This window comes from Pygoscelis adeliae, unplaced genomic scaffold (assembly GCF_000699105.1).
Source record: "Pygoscelis adeliae isolate BGI_AS28 unplaced genomic scaffold, ASM69910v1 Scaffold1, whole genome shotgun sequence".
Lineage (NCBI taxonomy): Eukaryota > Metazoa > Chordata > Aves > Sphenisciformes > Spheniscidae > Pygoscelis > Pygoscelis adeliae.
In genome coordinates, this window is record NW_008824051.1 from 3,019,605 (window position 1) to 3,038,238 (window position 18,634).

An 18,634-nucleotide genomic window follows, 5' to 3' on the forward strand; every position below is an offset into this window, starting at 1 on the left:
TTCGGCTTTTCAGAGGAGCATTTAATAATTACCAAATTACTCTTGCCTTTTCTGCCATTCCAAGTCTTGCTCATGACTCATTTTGCAAGTTTTGCTGTCAGAGAGGTAGGGGTCCTAAAGGCAAGTTCCCTTTACTGATTCAAAATAGTCCTTTTTAAACATTGAATGGAGTAGTAGTTGAGCAGACAAAAATAGATATTCTGATCATGTGGTTGAAGACATAATGCATATGTCCAAGGAAAGATAAATTTAAGTTACATAGCCAAGTGTAATTTTAGTATTTCACACATTCTGTAATTTTAGCAACGCTTTTTGAAGATGTCATATTTTCAAGTATTTGTACGTTTTGGCAATTTGGCAAGAATTAAATCTTTGGATTCTCTTTGCTGAATCACTTGCTTGGCTACTGTGCAACAGTTTTCCTTTCCTGCAAATCACATGGTCAGGAAATCTGTGCACTAAATCTTAAGGGTTACGTGTATGAAAAGCAGTACTCTTACGCGTGGAAACAAAAGGTCACAGGGAAAAAATACTCAGTATACCGATATGCTATAGCATTTATTAATAGGTAGATGGTCCTTTATGAGGGACACCCACATTTTTTGATAAACAAAGAGCTCATGTAATTTAGGAGAAAGAAAGATACAGGAAAATTGCATTACTGCAAAAAGGACATCTCACACTACTGTTGATTTGTCCACTTGTGCTATTGTTCCTTTACAGGAAAAATTATTATGATTGTAAGGGAAAGGACTTACCTATAAGTATCAATTCTGTTAAATTATTAAGCAGCAGTATGTTTTTCATTACTTTATCTCCCGTCTCTGTGAAGGTTAACTGTGGACACTTAAAAAAAGAGCTGGTTTTGCTTGAAAAAGATGATACATTGCTTAGGCAATGATTTTGTTCCATAGATCTGTTGCTGGGATTTTGTCTTTCAAAACACCTGTAAAACTATATAAATACGAGTTATTTATTAAGTTAGTTGATCAAATTTATTTTTTTCCACGTTGCCAAGGGAACATTGCATTTGTCCATTGCCTTTTGGCCCCAGGAGAAGCACAGCAGTACCCACAATGAAGGAGTAAGTGTAGCCAGCAAGGTCCGTTTGGCTGCTAACTGAGGCTGCGTGGAAGAGCCTCCTGCACATCACTGGAGAACAAATTGCTTCCTCTCCACCCGTCTTCAGAAGTTTTCACTTTAGCATCAGCGCCTTCCTTGCTTAGTGGGCTCTGTTAACACCTGGCTCTGAAAACTGCCTTTGTTCGGTTTTCTTGTGAGAGACTTCTTTTTGCCAGAGGTTCGAAACGTATTTGTCACGGGGTTTAGCCACGCTGCTTTCCAGATGCCTTGCGTGTACTCTGCATACAGCGGCAAGCATGTGTTGCGACACTGAGGCAGTTGGTCAAAAAATTAAAACAGGGTATGTATGTGCAGCGCAGGTTGATGAATAAAATGTGTCAAGTTTAGAATGATGATGTAAAATACCATTTTAATGTATTAGATTAACCGTTTTCCTCCATTTAATGTTTTCTTTCTGAAATAAGTTTAACATGGTTAAACATTGACCTCAAGGTATTTCTGTACATAGTATCAAACCAACATTACTATATACATTGTGCCTTATGAGTTAAAAAAAAAATTGAGCCAATTACCCATTTTACAGTAAAATGTGTTATTGACGTATACAGAGAACTATTAGCAGACTTTAATTTATAGATTTCAGATTGCATTTGATAAATATGAAAGATTTGCTGATTATTTTCTAAAATGAAATGAGAGGGTAAAAAGGCGTTTCTTGCAATCCACGTTGCTCTTCCTCAATACTGTACTATGGCCAACTGAAAGCCCACTTGCAGTCTGCCTCCGCCTGAAAAGCCGTTGCACATTTGTACTGTGTGAACTGCTGTTGTACTGTTCCTGTTGTATAGTAATTATATTTAATTCTTGGTCTACATGTACACTAATAGAAAATGGTGCTTTTTATTCTCTCCTTCAGCCAATACCAAAGCCCGCAGTAATGAATTCGCTGAAAAGAACGGACTTCAAAAATATGAGTACGTCTTACATCCACGAACTACTGGATTCACTTTTGTGGTTGACCGTCTAAGGGAAGGTAATCCTGCTCTGTATTTTATGTTCTTTTTTTCTTTTGAGATAATGAATCTCACCCAAGCTGTAGAAGCTGATGTTCACAAAACTGCTTGAAGTAATTTCAGAAAAACTTCATGTATCCTGATCGCAAAAAAAGCCCTTGTTTGCAACCCTACTTAAAGTGATTGTAACATGGAGAGATTTGAGAGAGTTGATACAGATACTAATATCATCAGGAGATACGCAGTGGATGAAAACAACATTTTCACTTTTTTTTTTTTTAATATTGTAGCTTGTTTAGCAGTCTACCTCAAAAAAACAGTGGAAAAGATCACAAGGAAGTTCAGCCTTATTGTCTGTACCAGTCCTTAACCCCAACTGGGTGGTTGACACCGAACACACAAACACGTATAACACTGCCCTCTCTGAAAAGCTTCTGGTTTTAAGTCTGAGAGCTGAGACAAGAAGTTGCTATGTCAAATGGACAAGGGGAATGCACAGCAGCATGTAGGCGCAGCAAGTCAGCTGCCCAGAGCTGCCAGCTTTTCCAGGTGATGGTGACTTGGAGAAGCTGCGTAAAGTAGGAGTTGTGCTGCTTGGCAGAGTGGTGGGTAAGAGAACGCGTGATACTTGCTTTTTACCTAGAAATGGTCTTCCATCCCTGTATTAATCTGGGGGTAGAGATCGAGTCCCTGTTATCAGGGGAACAGAGTATAAAGATGTGATTGCTTGTTAGATCGAGATGTCTGTGGGTTGTTTTAGGAATGGGCATTTCCGTGAGATTTGAGGTCATAATGGTGTAACCATTAAATGACACTGTCGTGGCGGTGATTGATATACAAATGAGTGAATGTTCGCAGGATATATGAATGTATGGTCGAAGAAAATAAACATGTACAGTAGATACGAAGTGACTTAGTTATAGGCTAGTTCTTCAGGGAAAGGTGATTCTAGATCTTTAACACATGCTGGTTATTCTGACTGCCAAAGTAAGAAGTTTGAGATTATTAAACAGAGTAAGGGCCTGCTGGTAGTTGGTTTTTTTTCCCTTTGATTAAATTCTTGCTTGGTTTTTAGGAGCAGAGCTGGCTTGCATTTTGCCTGATTCCTACTAAGCAGATATCCTAAAATCACTGTAAACACTTTGATATTTTGTCCAGCTGGACAATCCTAGCTGGACCGTGTATCTATTTGACCCTATTTTTATTGGAAATTCAGTGGTGGACATCTTAGATTTTCATCTATCTTGAATGTTTATTACTCGATTTGCTGTAGTAAAAAAAAATTTGCCACATACGCAGTTTCAAAAGCTTGTTTTACTTAAAACTTTTCAGCACTAGGTTAATGTAGTGCATAATAATATTTCTAGCCTGGAATAAATTTTCATTTAAAGGAATGTTTTCCACTCGAAATATTATCAACTTAAAAAAAAAAAAGATTCTGTATTTGCTGCAGAAACAAGCTTTGTGGTTATACAGTCATTTTATAATTTTATAAAAATGCATTTCTCTTCTACTGCTGTAGAAGAGATCTATGCAAATTAGGCTATTGGATTATAAAAAGGAAAATATTTGAGGCTGATTAACTGATTTTATGCAGTACAAAGCTGGGGAAAAACCAAAAACATTCCTAGATGATTTTTTTGTCCAGTCTTCCAAATGCTTTTAAGTCCTATTTTTATTTAAGGCAGGGAAATTTTGTGTGAAATATTAATTTCCCTTTAGCATTGAATTTACTAGGTATTGGGTACCTTGATAGGCATTATAAGCTATATATGTTATGGCTGTATGCTATTATGTAGTAAATTATGTGTGAGAAGGTAGTTCAACCAGCATTTTAAAATACTTAGTTGTTACTTACTAATTTAAGAGTTGGTTTTCAATTGTTTGCAAGTGTGCCAAATACAGACCATTTGTGTTGAAATGTTTTATTTTTATGAACAACCGAACTGTAGTTGCTTGACTTTAAAACACTTCAGTATATTATATATCTTCATCTATATCTATTTTTCATCTGTACAAATGTATTGGGTTTGCGTGGCAAGGTTTTGGTAGCCGGGGGGGCTATAGGGGTGGCTTCTGTGAGAAGCTGCTAGAAGCTTCCCCGATGTCCAATAGAGCCAATGCCAGCTGGCTCCAAGACAGACCCACAGCTGGCCAAGGCTGAGCCCATCAGCGACGGTGGTAGCGCCTCTCTGATAACATATTTAAGAAGGGGGAAAAAAACCCTACACAACAGCAGCCAGAAGAGAGGAGTGAGAATATGTGAGAGAAACAACTCTGCAGACACCAAGGCCAGGGAAGAAGGAGGGGGAGGAGGTGCTCCAGGCGCTGGAGCAGAGATTCCCCTGCAGCCCATGGAGGTCCACAGTGGAGCAGATATCCACCTGCAGCCCATGGAGGACCCCACGCTGGAGTAGGTGGATGCCCGAAGGAGGCTGGGCCCCATGGGAAGCCTGTGCGGGGGCAGGCTCCTGGCCGGGCCTGGGGCCCTGGACCCATGGAGACAGAGAAGCCCACGCTGGAGCAGGTTTGCTGGCAGGACTTGTGGCCTCGTGGGGGACCTACTCTGGAACGGTCTGTTCCTGAAGGACTGCACCCCGTGGAAGGGACCCACGCTGGAGCAGTTCGTGAAGAACTGCAGCCCGTGAGAAGGACTCGCATTGGAGAAGTTTGTGGAGAACTGTCTCCCATGGGAGGGACCCCACGCTGGAGCAGGGGAAGAGTGTGAAGAGTCCTCCACCTGAGGAGGAAGAAGCAGCAGAAACAACATGTGATGAACGGACCACAACCCCCATTCCCCGTCCCCCTGCGCTGGTCGGAGTGGGAGGAGGTAGAGAAAATGGGGAGTGAAGTTGAGCCCAGGAAGAAGGGAGGGATGGGAGGAAGGCGTTTTAAGATTTGGTTTTATTTCTCATTACCCTACTCTGATTTGATTGGCAATAAATTAAACTAATTTCCCCAAGTCGAGTTTGTTTTGCCCGTGACGGTAATTGGTGAATGATCTCTCCCTGTCCTTATCTCGACCCACGAGCCTTTCGTTGTATTTTCTCTCCCCTGTCCAGCTGAGGAGGGGAGTGATGGAGCAGCTTTGGTGGGCACCTGGCATCCAGCCAGGGTCAACCCACCACAACAATATACATATCCAGGTAGATTTTCAGATACAGATGGCACAGCTCATATCTAGCATTATTGTGCATCTCTGGTTTGACTTGCTATTTATACTATTAGAATGCCTTTTTTACAATTCGACTTTCTGAAACTGGCAGTAATAAAGAAACTCAGGGTTGTTAAGGATATGGTGTTAACATAAGTCCCTGTTTCTGGACTGTCCTAATGCTACAATAGTAGCAATAATCATAAAAATAGACTTGTTCCCTTTTTTTCCTGCTCACAACTGCAAGCACAAAGCAGTGTGTGTGTGACTTTAACATGCAAGAGGGAGTGGTGGAGATTTTAACATCATGTTTACGTCTTTGAAAGTATTTTTGTGCATAGATGACAACCTTATTGCCCTACAGCTCTCCTGTGAATACATTTTGGCTCGTGGCTGTTTTCCATTCCTGAGGCTCAAGTGTCTTTACTTCAGGCCTGAGTACATTATTTTGCTCCAAAAATAGGTTGATGAAGAGAGGGGGAAAATGTCATTAGAAGTTTAACTGCTTTTCAGATGTTGAAAAAACTAATTTAATTTGGCAAGAACCCTGATTAATATGCATCACGAGCTGTAGCATGAAAGAATTACCTGTTATTACATAAAAATAACTATTAGCGACCCTTCTGAATAGGAAATGAAGAATCAGGAAAAAATAACCTTCAGTAAAATGTTGCTGGTATCTCTGCAGGAGAGTTTCTTCGCAGAGGAAGCACTATTTGCACCCTGACAGCATAATCTGAGCAGTTATCAGTCCTTTGCTTTCCATAGGTGTCAAAAATTTCTGAACCATGTGAATGGATTTTTGCCAGCGATGACCAACACTCAAATTCCTCTGGCTGCCTTCTCGCTCTTATATGGTCATTATTTCAACTATTTGATCTCTTTTGCCCGTAGATGCTGCTATGATCGTTTCTAAGTCATTGCTGAGATTATGGGAGCTAAGAAAAAAAAGATCTATATACCCTCCACCAAAAAAGCAGTAAAAATTGTTTAGGCAATACATCTCCTTGGCGTTTGAGTCTCTTCCCTTTTTTCCCCCCATTCTAGCTCTTCTTTGATACCTCTTACTCCCTGAGCTGACTTTTCTAAACAGAAACCCAGGTAAAAGCTGACTGGTTTTTCCTTTCATTATACTCAGGTGCCAAGACAGTGAAAATATTACTTTACTTGTAAATGATCACATTACTGTTTTCTCATTCATATAAACCTTAGAATCACCCAAGAGTAAACACAGGCTATGAACATGCTTTAGATGTATAATTAATAATATACTCAGGAGAATAAGGACTGCGGTTGTTGCTGGTTTTTAAGCAAGCGAAAGACATAAATTTGATTGAGCATTGATTTTTGGAGAAGTGTGTTCCTTTGGCTCAATAATAATTTTAAGTAGGATGGTTTAATGTGATGTCATTGTTTGTGCATGTAAGAGAAAATGCAGTATAGACATGAGAACACAAAGAGGGAAAGACCGCATGGTAGCTGGATAAGGTCAGCTTGCTACCTGATACGCAGTATAGAGTGTTACCTGAAGATGTGGAAGTGAGTAAGAGAGGAACAAAAATTTCAGTAAGGGCTAATGAAGATGGAAAAGTATTAAATATACTTAGGCTAAATATAGATTAACAAAACACACGCATTTTTCACCCCTGCAAGAAGATCATCCTTCTTGGGAACGATTACTGAATTTCTAGTGAAATGCATGCTACTCAAAATAGCACTAGCCTTTTTTCCTAGCATGCTTTACAGTTTGCTTCTGCAAACACTTTGGCCTTAGTCTATCAAAATACTTAAAGTGTATGAGCTCGATTAATTATACATTTTATCAGTGCTGAAGCACATTTGATCGCTTTGATCGCTTATCGTGTCAGCCAGAGGAATTACCCTGTGGAAGACCAAACCTTTGTTGACCACAGTGACCACTGCAATCCCAAGTACTATCACATCTGGTTAGTTGGCTATTGATGGAAAGCAAAGAGAAATAAAACAGTTTATCTGCTTCTTTCTAATTCTGTTCACTTGATCAAGTATATCATTTGTCTTGCCTCAGCTGTTATGAGTCCTGGTTTCAATCAGCACCTGGTGAAAAATTACTAGAGCTTTATGCTGTATTTCTTTGGGGAACAAAGGTGAGTGTTTTTGGAAAGACAGAGTCAGAACATGTGAATGGGCAACAGAAAATGAACTCTAGACACTGAAATGAAGATTGGTCATGTTTTGGGTTTGTTTTGGGTTTTTTTTAAACTCGTCATCATATACCTCTCTTTAACCATCTCCTAAAATCATATTTAATCCTTTTTTAAAGCCTGAAACTTTGAATAGATGTTATGTATGGAGTCATTTTTGGCAGAATTTGGGTTAAGGCAAATCATCTCTTTTTACAAAATGTGGGACTTTGAAAATGACAGAAGTGTGCAGGAATTTAAATAAGACTTTTATATAAGCATGCCTTTAACAATATTAATTAAAAACACTTATGGTTTACATAATGCTCTTGAAGATCTAGTTTGTGAGATCCTACTAGGAAAGGTCAGGAGGTTACTCAGAAATTAAGGATAGGTTTTCAGGCCCGGTTGTATTTTATAAAGTTTTTTCTGAAGTGCCAAATGACATTGAAAGTTCAGATGGCTTGAATGTTCAGTTTCAAAGAGATGGAAAATAATACTGGTTGATTTGATTCAATATTGTCTGGATTCATTGAACTAGATATATTATCTTGGCATTGTAGCCAAATAGTCTGTCAAGAGAAAATAGTTGTTTACGAATGTTTTCTTAAAATTGCTTCATGGCTTTTAAGTATTTTCTCAGGACTAAATAAACAGTAAGTGTTAAGACAGAGCTAAGGTTTTAAAGCATCATTACAAGAATATTCATACTTTTGCAGACAATAATTTCTGCCAACATTAAATTTTAACTGACCTCTTTTTGATACTTCCTCTATATCCGTCAACAGTCTTTAATATCTGGATACATTGGACTGGATGTTCCTATTATGAGGTTTATGTTTTACTGGCTTTACAGTATGATGAAGAGTCAGAATTATTTGCCTTACAGTATTTCAGCTTCAAATTTATTTCTGGTTCATAATTAGCCAACTGAAAAAAAATATTGCAGATGATATCTGCCAACTGCAGCATCCTAAAATAAAAAAAGATAAAAATTTAACATGCTTGCCTTCATTGCATATCCTTATTGATGGAAAGAAACTGTGATTCTCATCCTGTTTCCGTGATTGGTTCAAAACTGATAGTTTTGCCCCAAAATAAATGTTTATATACACACAATCAGAAACCAGTCTGTATCTTCTACTGTTTATACCTGAGTTTTACAGTTGTACAGCATTTTAGTAATTCCATGCAAGTATCCCAATCTGTTTCATTGCTAGGGCAGGGAAATTGTATGTAGGTGTTCAATCCAGGGTATCTATATATATCTATGTAAATATTTTAATCCTGTGACACTTACTGACTATTAAGTAGATTCTGTATGCTTTTCTGGGAGCTATAGTATCCATGTGTGCTATTTATGTACTTAACTCCTAATGCCATTTACTTGGGTTATGGTACGATGTGCTTATATGGCACTTTTGAGCTAATTATCTAAGACAGTTAATAGGAGATGATGATCAGCAGTTCTTGAAAGCTGACACATACCGTTTGGTTCACCTTCGCTGGGGTGTGAAGTAGCCAAAGAGTTACGCAGCAGGTCCTTGTAAGCGGCATCTGGACGTCCTTGCTATGCACGGAGAATATAGTAAGCTCCCATATAAAGCCCTAAATAGCTTATGGACTATCTTTAGGAGATAATTCTGTCTTGAGCCCTGCAATCATCACATGAGCCAAGCTGCTCAAATTTGATGTATTTGTGTAAACAGTGTTTAAAGTTGAGACTTTCAATTTAGTAGTTCGTTAACAAGACCCTCCAACTTGAAGTAGCCAGAGTATATTAGCTCCCAGAGCTTTTTTCTTACTCTGACTTTGAGAGAGAGAGAGGCAGGAGGCTTCTTTTATGAGTGGATGAAATGTCAATGAGGAATGCTACCATGATACTGCCAGAGGCTTGTCTTCTGGTGTAGATGACGCTTCTACTCTCTGCACAGTTATGTCCGAAGCACCTACAGCTTACAAAACAGATGCCATTCGTTCTTTCAAATGTAGATCAAAAAAATACCAATTTCTAAGTGTGTTATATCTAGGTTTTTTTACGGGAGAATTGATGCAAGTATAAAATTCATGTCTGTAATAGCTCTGTTCATTGACTGAAATGCTATGGTGGGCAGGGTGTATGAATGAATGGATGTACATCTTAAATATATTGCTTTCTATTTTGATACACAAAGTTTCTTTCCTCTTCACATAAATATTGGGTGAGGCGTGTGCCTCTTGATCACAGAAGTGTCTGCTGAATTACCTTCAGAGGTTTTATGCGCTCAAACTGAACCGCATAAGCATGACTTCAGCAGTTTTCAGGTTCGTGCATAATTTGTCTTCTGTGTAACAGAGGTACAGGACTTAGAAAGGCCCCACATCAAATGACAGTAAGGGTTAGATCTGTTGTTTTAATGAAAGCTAGCCTCCCTCTTCGACTGAACAGATTTCTGGCTCCCAGAACGATATGCTGGGCCACTGCCAAAATTCCTGCGGGTTTTGGCGAGGCCAGAGCTTGCACACTGACCGGCACTGCCATCTCTCAGAGCAGCTCTCACCTGTTTGTGCTGGTTGCTTGGTGCATGTGTAAACCAAAACCAGTCTGTTTTGGAAATAGGAAAATATAAGTGGCCACATGAGCATTAACTTTAGGTCCTCAGTCAACTAATTTCACCCGTATGTCTGTCGGATTTGCAGAGATTAAGCAGCAACCCTAAACCATCGTTCCTCAATGCAAGGAAATTCTTTCTTCCTGTTTTTTTTTTTTTTTTTGCTCTCTGCATGTGTGCTTCCCAGAGTCATGTTACTAAGTAGACTGATACTCAGTAATTACAGAGCTATTGTGAAAGAGCTTTGAGCAATTTTTTAGCTGAAAATGCAGTATTAGAGCTTCACTTGTTGCTGTTATAATTGAACTTGTGCTTTTATGCGAATTGGATCCTGTGCATTAAATAGCATAGCCTTTGATATAAAAATATCAGTAATGTTTATCTCCTTTATATGCCTTTTATGCCTTTTGTGTGTTGGTAGAAAATTCAGAACAAATTAGTTAGTTAAAAGAAACCCCAAAGACCTTGTTCAAAATCACACTTTTATCGCTAGGCATGTCTGTGAAATTCAGCAATGCAGAAAATCGGGTGCAGGCTGTTGTGCTTTATTGCGAACGCTGACAGTTGTCTCTAATCTGGAACATGGGAAAGGGCAGCTTGACTTTTTCCAGAATCGTGTTAACCGTTGATGATTACCATATCCTGCAAACATCTGCATGTGTTGGCTTTGACGTACTACTCAGAATGAGCACCAGCTTTCTGTTAGATATTTTCTGGCCTTTGGTACACGTTGAAGTTTCTGTTGCTGTCTCTTCTTTCATGTCTTACTGGAGCAGTATTCTGCACTACTCGCCCCACCTCTGTGGCAAGCAAATCCATCATTTCAGTCATCCTGGGGAGGATTTGGTTTTCTCCAAACCACTCTCTTCTCTCAGCCCTCATCCTTTCCTCTTTCCATCCTCCGTTGCTTTTGAGAAGGGAGCACAGCCTTTCACTGGAGGGTTTATGGAGGATCCATGTAAGAATCACTACCACCTGTGGTGTTTGGAGGTTGACATGTTGTTGTTTGTGTCACCCACACACCTATGGTACTCATTGGAAATATTTCAGGTTTTATGTTCTTGAGCCTATCAAGATCCATCTACTGAAATAATCTCCTTACACTCTCTTACGTGTGAGTCATGGCTTGTGACAAGCAGATATACCATGTAATGGATCATTTTCCATTTACCTCCTCGCAGGTTATTAATAGTCGCTGTGGTAACCGTATTAAAAAGTTATTATTTGCCAGCAGTTACCCCACAGTGGTATTAGAGGTTTCCACTGTTTTCCCTTAACTCAGAATACACAGTATCTGTGGTAACTATGTGGTAATGTTTGGCGAATGTGGACTTTTTTAATTGCTTCAACTGGAGGCCTGGAACAATGTTAGCTCATCAGATTGCATACGTAGAAATGAAGCTTGGCCACAGATGTGTTCAGGAAAAATGATTACTCAGTAAAGACTAGAATTATTTTCTTCAGAATTGAAAAGATGTTCCTGCCTTTTTTTTTTTTTTTAATGTTTATCTCCTCTTCAAGATGTTTTTGAAAAAGGTTTTTCTGGTTGTTCATACGCTTTGGCTGGGTGGTGGACCGAGAGTGTGTGTAATAAGCTGTATCTGCTGGTGTAGTCTTGGTCAGCATCTCTCTGGATGTGCATTTTGAAAGGTCAGTCATCTGATTGGAGTATTTATTTGGTTTGATTTTTCCTATAGTGTCACTCACAGCAGCACAGTAAGCTTAGCACAGGGTCTTGCAATACCCTTGGTGCTCCCCTGAGCCTGCATGAAACACCAAACAGTCTATTTTGTGGGCTTGTTCACTACATCCTTGTGATGTGCTTGATACTAAGCACTAAGTATACTGAATACTGTAAGAATTGTCAAGGGGATTTGGGGTTTTGTGTCAGAGTACTGAGCTTTGTGGTTGTTTTTAAAGACTTACGGCTGCAAGACAGACAATAGGTGAGCCTCAGGTAAAGTTCAAGTTTGTTAATTACTGCTCGTTCTTGTCAGCCAATGATCCATGATTTTGCACGTGATGTTGGTTGGATTGATAGCATATTTAGTTATTGGTGAAATTGAAATTATTTCCTATAAATAGAGGAATAGTATTGATATATGTTTATTTCACATGGCATTACCAGATGCTCTACACAGCATACCCATTTCTCGGCTCTGTTTATTAGTAAGACAGATAATTGCTTCAAGCAGTCTTGAATAGAGAGGAGCCTAAACATACTTTTTCCAGGAAAAAATATTGCTTTAGTTTCAGTTAAGAGATGATGTTTCCTGATCTGTTTTATTAGAAAAATAGCAGCATCTACAGGCTGAACAGACTAATCCCAAAACAGAGTCCCATTGTAGAGGAGACTCTCAATCATATTTGATGGATTCCCCACCCTTCCACTTTTTGCAGATGCTAGCTGTTTTTATTTCCAGCTGCATTAAAGTTGCTGCAAATGTATTTTGTGTATTCCTGATATCACTTTTCTATATGAGTAATTGCTGGCAGGGGAGAAGATCCGTGGAGTATCATTTCAGTTACTGGAAATGTTGGAACCCTCAAGCTGTTCAGATATAGCCCCCAAATCTGTAAGATAGTAATAAAACTTCCAATATCCTCTACTTGCAAGATTTGCTGCTTATATATCATTAAACCTTAAGTAGTTTGTTTCTTTCATTGCTTCTTGCTGTTGCAGCTTCAGCTCTTCTTCCCTTTGCCCTCCTCCCAGTCCCCTGCCATTATTTTCAGGGTGTACAAAAATTAGCCCAGCGTCATACTTTTCCCAGCTGACTGAGATCCCTGAGTTTGGCAGTCGTTTGCAAGGCTCTGCTCCGGAGATCTTGAGAGCAGTGCCACATTCATGAGTCCTGGATGTTGCTATGGTACTGATACTGAAAAATGAAAAACATAAGAGGGCAGAGGAGCTTGGGAAAAATTGTGGTAGAGTATAAATGCTTTTTAAAATAGATTTTTGTCAAAACATAAACTTCAGCATAAATTCAACTCTTCACCTCATTCATCACCTTATATGCCATCTGAAACGTTGCTGTCTTTGGGACTTATTTTGTCAACCTTTTCCTGAACTGCAGGATTCTGGAGGGCAGGAAATAAGGTCTTGGCTCTCAATGTTCTCACCAAACACTGGTAGATATAGGAAGGGTTTCCCTTTTCTGCATGTGTGCCATGCCAGTTATTTGAAGTGCTGTACAATGTGAATTAACTGTTATATCTGTAATATACTTCATTATAAGGTTTGAATATATTTTCCCATAAATTCATTTTCAGTGGAATGGCTACCAGTTAGGAATTGGAGAACTGTTTTTGATATACATTCAATATGGTAGTCTCTCTCCCTAATCCTATTTTGTACTGTTAAAAGCTAGTGCTCTTATCTTAAAATAAGCATATCTGAAATGCATATCATCTATATTTAGACATATGCAAAACGGTGATTTTGTTTGCGTTGGTAGTCATTGTTGACCTTGCAGTATAACAATAAAAGTGAGTGCTCTTGGTGATTATAAAACAGTTCCAGAAGCAGGGACCTGAGCAACCTTCTGGCTGGCTTGTTCCAGTCACCGGTCCTTCATTGCGCTCCTCTGAAAGGAGCCAGCCTGTCCTGATGGTTTCTGGCATTGCACAGACAATAAGGACATCTACTAGGAGAAAAACATAACATGCACAATAAATAAAAAGAAGAGGAACATTTTCAAAAATGCTTCAGACACTTTGGAATTTGTGAGCAATGGCACGTTTGCGTTGCCTGGAAGTTGCTATGGGTACTGATGTTGAAAAGCCAAACACAGAGGGCAGACCTTAGGGACATAAGTCCCATTTAAAATCCTGTAAGAATTAGCGTTCTTTAAGTCTGCTTGGATGCTTTTGAAAAATCATCCCTCAAAAGGATTCTTTGCCTGAGTGCTCTCCAGGTTCATCCTGTCAGCAGCACCACTGTGATTTAACTAGTCCTACTTCTGCCTTCACTTATCCAAAAAAGCATTCCTTCCAAAAGACCTGAAAGCTCCCTGGCTTCCTCTGTCAGCCCTTTGCTTTGCTGCTCTTGTAGCATGGATCAGAGAATCAAATGAAACATACGCTCAGCAGCTATATGGCTGCTTCTTTCCTTCCCATTCTTCACATACTATCTGTTAGGACTGTGTCTTTTTGAGGCAGGTATTTTGTTTTTGTACGTCTGAAACAACCATCTCACTGGTATATTAGCATTGTTGAAGCAGGTAGCAGTTAAGCTGCAGCTGTCTCAAATAGTGCACTCCGCATGTCCACAGCATTGCAAATATTTAATAAACCTGTTAATAATACATTGCAAACCATACTGAGAGGCTGTGGAGATTCATCAGGATTTATGCTACCTGTGGTGCTAACGAATTCAGTTGACATTACACACTGAGACACGCACGTAAGCATGCACTCAATTTTAAAATATATACGTAATTTCTGATTTATAACAGCAGTGTTGTACATGAGGAGGGAACATTTTCAAAGGATTATTCTCCTCCTTGAAGAGATAAATTCTCTTGACTTTCAATCTTGTGCCTTTCTGTATTCTGGCACATGTTGTAATCAACGAGCAGCATATTCTTTTTCACATCTTGTTTGGATAGCAGTGGACAGCACAGAATTCAATAAAATCAAACAGCCAAATGCTGATGGAATATAATGAGGCTATGACTCACATGGTGGTTTTTTTCCTGTAAGGTATGGTATATTGTGTATATACTAAGCTGTGTTTTGGTGGAGAGGAGGAGGTGTTTTGGTGGCTGATTTCTGTCTTACTTGGCAAACTGTCTAGGATGAGCATCGTATTCTAAAACCTTGTTAATACAGTTAGAGAACACAAATCTTACTTAGCCTTTGTGAATTTATGCAGGAAGGATATATCCCCCATGATTTTTTTACAAGCAGAATGATTCTACTCTGCCACTCCCTCTGAGCTGACCGAAAGCACCGTGGCCAGACTAGGGCTGTTTTACACCCAAACTGAAGCGATTGTGATAACAAAGCCAACATGAGTTTCGACCAGTCCAGAATATGAGCAAAGTGAGCTCACTCAGTCTGCAAAATATTCTGGGACATCATGTAGCAGTGGTGTTGTTCAGAATGATTTCACTGGCTTCTTGGTAGAGGTCCATTACCTCCTTTTAGCTGGTCGAGAGGAGGAACTCAACTGAGTAGGTACATATCACTTGGAAAACATTCCAGGATCCACTATCGGGATGCTCTGTCTTGACCTACAACTCAAATGGCCTCATCAGGTGCTGCATCTTTTCAAAGTAAATCAGAAGAAAAGTGCTGAACTTTTATTGTTATTCAATAATATTCAATTATTTAGTGTTATTCAGATTGCATAACTAAATGCTGAGAAATAGGAATTTCAAAAAGTGAGACTGAATGCAGCCCTCTTGTGGTGTATGCTTTTGAGCAAGAGAACAAATGTTGTGTTTTGCCAGTCTGCTATTTCCTTGCTTAGAATGACAAACTTTTACAATATATTTCATGCCTTTTCCTTTCAAATGAAAGAAAGAAAAAAACATGTCAGAATGGAGAGCTTTTACTGGCAGGGCTCTGAGGTTGTTCTGTTACACAAGAAGCTATGAAGGAATAAAGCAGTTTCCATAATCTGCAACGCTTTCCGGAAGAGCCCGAGAGGAATGAACCTGAGGAAATTAATTGAGTTTATTCCTATGAGAAAGCTGGAATTTGGGAGTATCTGGTTATAATTCCAGAAATGTTGCTTTCATTTTCAAATTTTTCAAAAATTCTTTTACAGCTGTTATCTTAATGTTGTTTTCCCAAAACATTTTGCTATCCAGAAACACATTCCTAAAATATTTTTCTGTATTTAGTAGAAGAGTTGTGGCAAATACGAAAGGGTGGAAGTAGTGGAGGTAGCTGAAAGAACTAAGAGGGGTGTGAAGATGTATACTGACAGCAGATTCTCAAATCTGTATCTTATGAATACAATAATGTGTTTTATATCTATGAGTAATCCAGAATACACTTCAGGAATTGGTGCTCTATCAAATGGGATATTTGAAAATGGTTAAATAATGAGCATCTTCTAGCTCTCAGATTTCAATTTCTTAAAAAAAACCCAAAACCAACAAACAAAACACAAGGTGGGTTTTTTTTTTTCTAATTTTCAACTGATATGTTTCTTTGCTCACTTTTGTTACTCAATTGTACTTCTACTCTATGGAGCAGAAATGCCATGTTGCCTTTTCCTTCATGGAATTTGGTATGTATATCTGGTGTGGACAAAAATCAAGAGCCATTATCTTGAAAGGGAATACCAGCATAGTTTTAATCCCAGAAGTATGACACTGCACAAAAATCTTTCTCTGAAAAAAAATAAACACACTAAGAAACCAATTATAAACAAATAAGAACATGAGCGATATGCTGGTCAGGCTTCTGTCCTAAGATAAATAAAGGCTATTGAGAACTGCATGTAAAATATATTTTGTCTGCTACTTAGCACACGCTGTAGCTCAAATGGAAAATTCTGTAGAGCTTAATGATAGCACTAGGTGAATTGGCATTTGCACTTAGTTTTCCAGCGGTTTGGCAGTATTAATAATGCAGCAGAAGGACAGGATATCCTTCAACTAAGTCAGTATGAAAAAAGGTTTTCATTAGCATTACAATGAACTCTGAGAACTAGGTATTCTTACTCATTGGAAAAAAAGGTTTGAGGAAGCAAATTTTGTGTTTGAAAATGTTTGGTGAATTTTGGAGAGTATCTAAATATGACTGTTAACAGAAACTGTGTTTAGCATAGTGTAAGGATAAAGTATCTTTCTCAGGCTGTTATTGTAATTCATAAGATGTTATTTTCAGCAGTGTTTATTATGCAAAAGAATGTTCAGAACCAGATAAATACACTAGGGAGCCTGGTTAAATAGGAATAAACCAAAGGAGTTACTTAAAGTTACAAGAGAAACAAAACGCTGACATAGATGAGAGAAATTATTCTTTCTGTTGTTTTTCCATAATAGTCTACTTTGGTCAAAACCAAAGAGCAGTACCTACTATATTTGTATATTTGTGGGCAAATTTAGATGAAGATCAGAAATGTGTTCTGATTTACCAACCAAGGTAAAATGAGACTGAAGCAATCTGGTCCGGAGGAGCTGATGCTTATCAGCAGAACCTTGGAGCTGAGAGAGATTAATTGAAAGCCATCAGATGCAGGATGATGGCAATGAATGGGTAGACAAGCAAGCAGTTTATAATTGTCACCGCAGAGCACAGAGCACTTGTGTTTGCCAGAATGGTCAAATTAGTCCAGCCTTCGAAACAGAGTATGCAGTTCTGCTAAAATGGAGATGACCATCTGGCCCCCTACAGCAACTTTGGATTTTGCTGCTTTTGCCGGTGTACCCCATCCTGAATGATGTGCTTAGATTTTAGCCTCATGCCCTGCTACGTCTTTATCAGCTAATAATACCTTTTAGGTGAATTACTGTGCATACTATTACACCATAGCTGACGACCATTCAAATTCTTAGTCTTTTCCACATACTTGGTTAGAACACTATCAGGATTTTTTTTGAAGGATCTCGTCCTACACCTCCCTGCAGTAAACAGTCCAAATACACTTTCATGAAATCCTTCTTCACTAAATTATTGCCGTTCTGTCCTCTGCGTGTCCTGATGCCTGTGCCTCAGATGGGCCTGAAAGAGTATCGTAACTGGCCTCACCAATTCTGCAGAAGACAGGAACCTTAAAGAACTAACTCTTCTCTCTTATGTCACTCTGTCCTTGTCTTCATATGAGAGCAGAGGGAAGAAACTCTGTCAGCTCTAAAGTTCAAGAGAATTAAGAAAACTCAAGCCTTCCTGATCCTGTCTTTTGGACATTTCTTCTTCCTACTCTCTGTGCACTCTCCACCACAGACTTGCTCTGGCACTGACTATGGTGCAATTAATTACTAGTCATTTCTGTGTATTCCTCTTGCAAGAAGCCATAATTTGGATAGGTCCCTCTCTCAAGCATGAAAAACACGATGCTTTGCTAACTTCCCTCAACAAAGTCACTCCACATGAGGTACTTGTCAGAAGGACCCTTCTGCAGCCTCTATGAGACTTCTGCTCTGTCTGTCTCCACCCCAGGCAGCCCTAGTTGTGCTGATGCCTGGCAGTTGCCTAGTACAGTCATGTTTGAATCCAGTGTACAATGGCTCAGATTTCTTGCCACACGGCAGACACTTGTGATAGCAACATTTCCAGCTCAACATTACTGAGATATATTTGGTTCCTTTTTTTGTTCAGTATAAATAATGCACCAAATATATGACATTTTGAGTGAAATTCAATTAGCAGGAATACAAGTAAGGTTGGTTGAGTTCAGTAGTTTCCCTTTGTTTACCAACAGAGGCTGGTGGATGTTACACAGTAGAGGCAGCTTTGGGTGGCTGCTCTCTGTTTTATAAACAATCGTGAATAATAAGGTACCCCCTGCCAAACTGGCGTTCTGGATGACAGCTGGCCAGCTGGTGGCTCTCAAAGGAATTTGCTTCGAGTGGATTATGTGCTTGAATGATCATATCTGTCAGATTTGAAGGCAGATCCATGCTGCCAGAGGATGTGTGAGTACAACTCGGTGAGGGACAGGAATGTCTG

General features: G+C 39.2%; 1 protein-coding gene across 2 annotated transcripts in view; it reads left to right on the forward strand.

Annotated features, from left to right (window-relative positions):
* Positions 1 to 18,634, forward strand: part of LCLAT1 (lysocardiolipin acyltransferase 1) — a 122,906-nt gene that overhangs the window by 65,484 nt on the left and 38,788 nt on the right. For both annotated transcript variants that reach the window (XM_009333627.1, XM_009333628.1), the window contains exon 5: positions 2,000 to 2,116. In XM_009333627.1, coding sequence (XP_009331902.1) covers positions 2,000 to 2,116 — 117 coding nt within the window. The remainder of the gene's footprint in view (positions 1 to 1,999; positions 2,117 to 18,634) is intronic.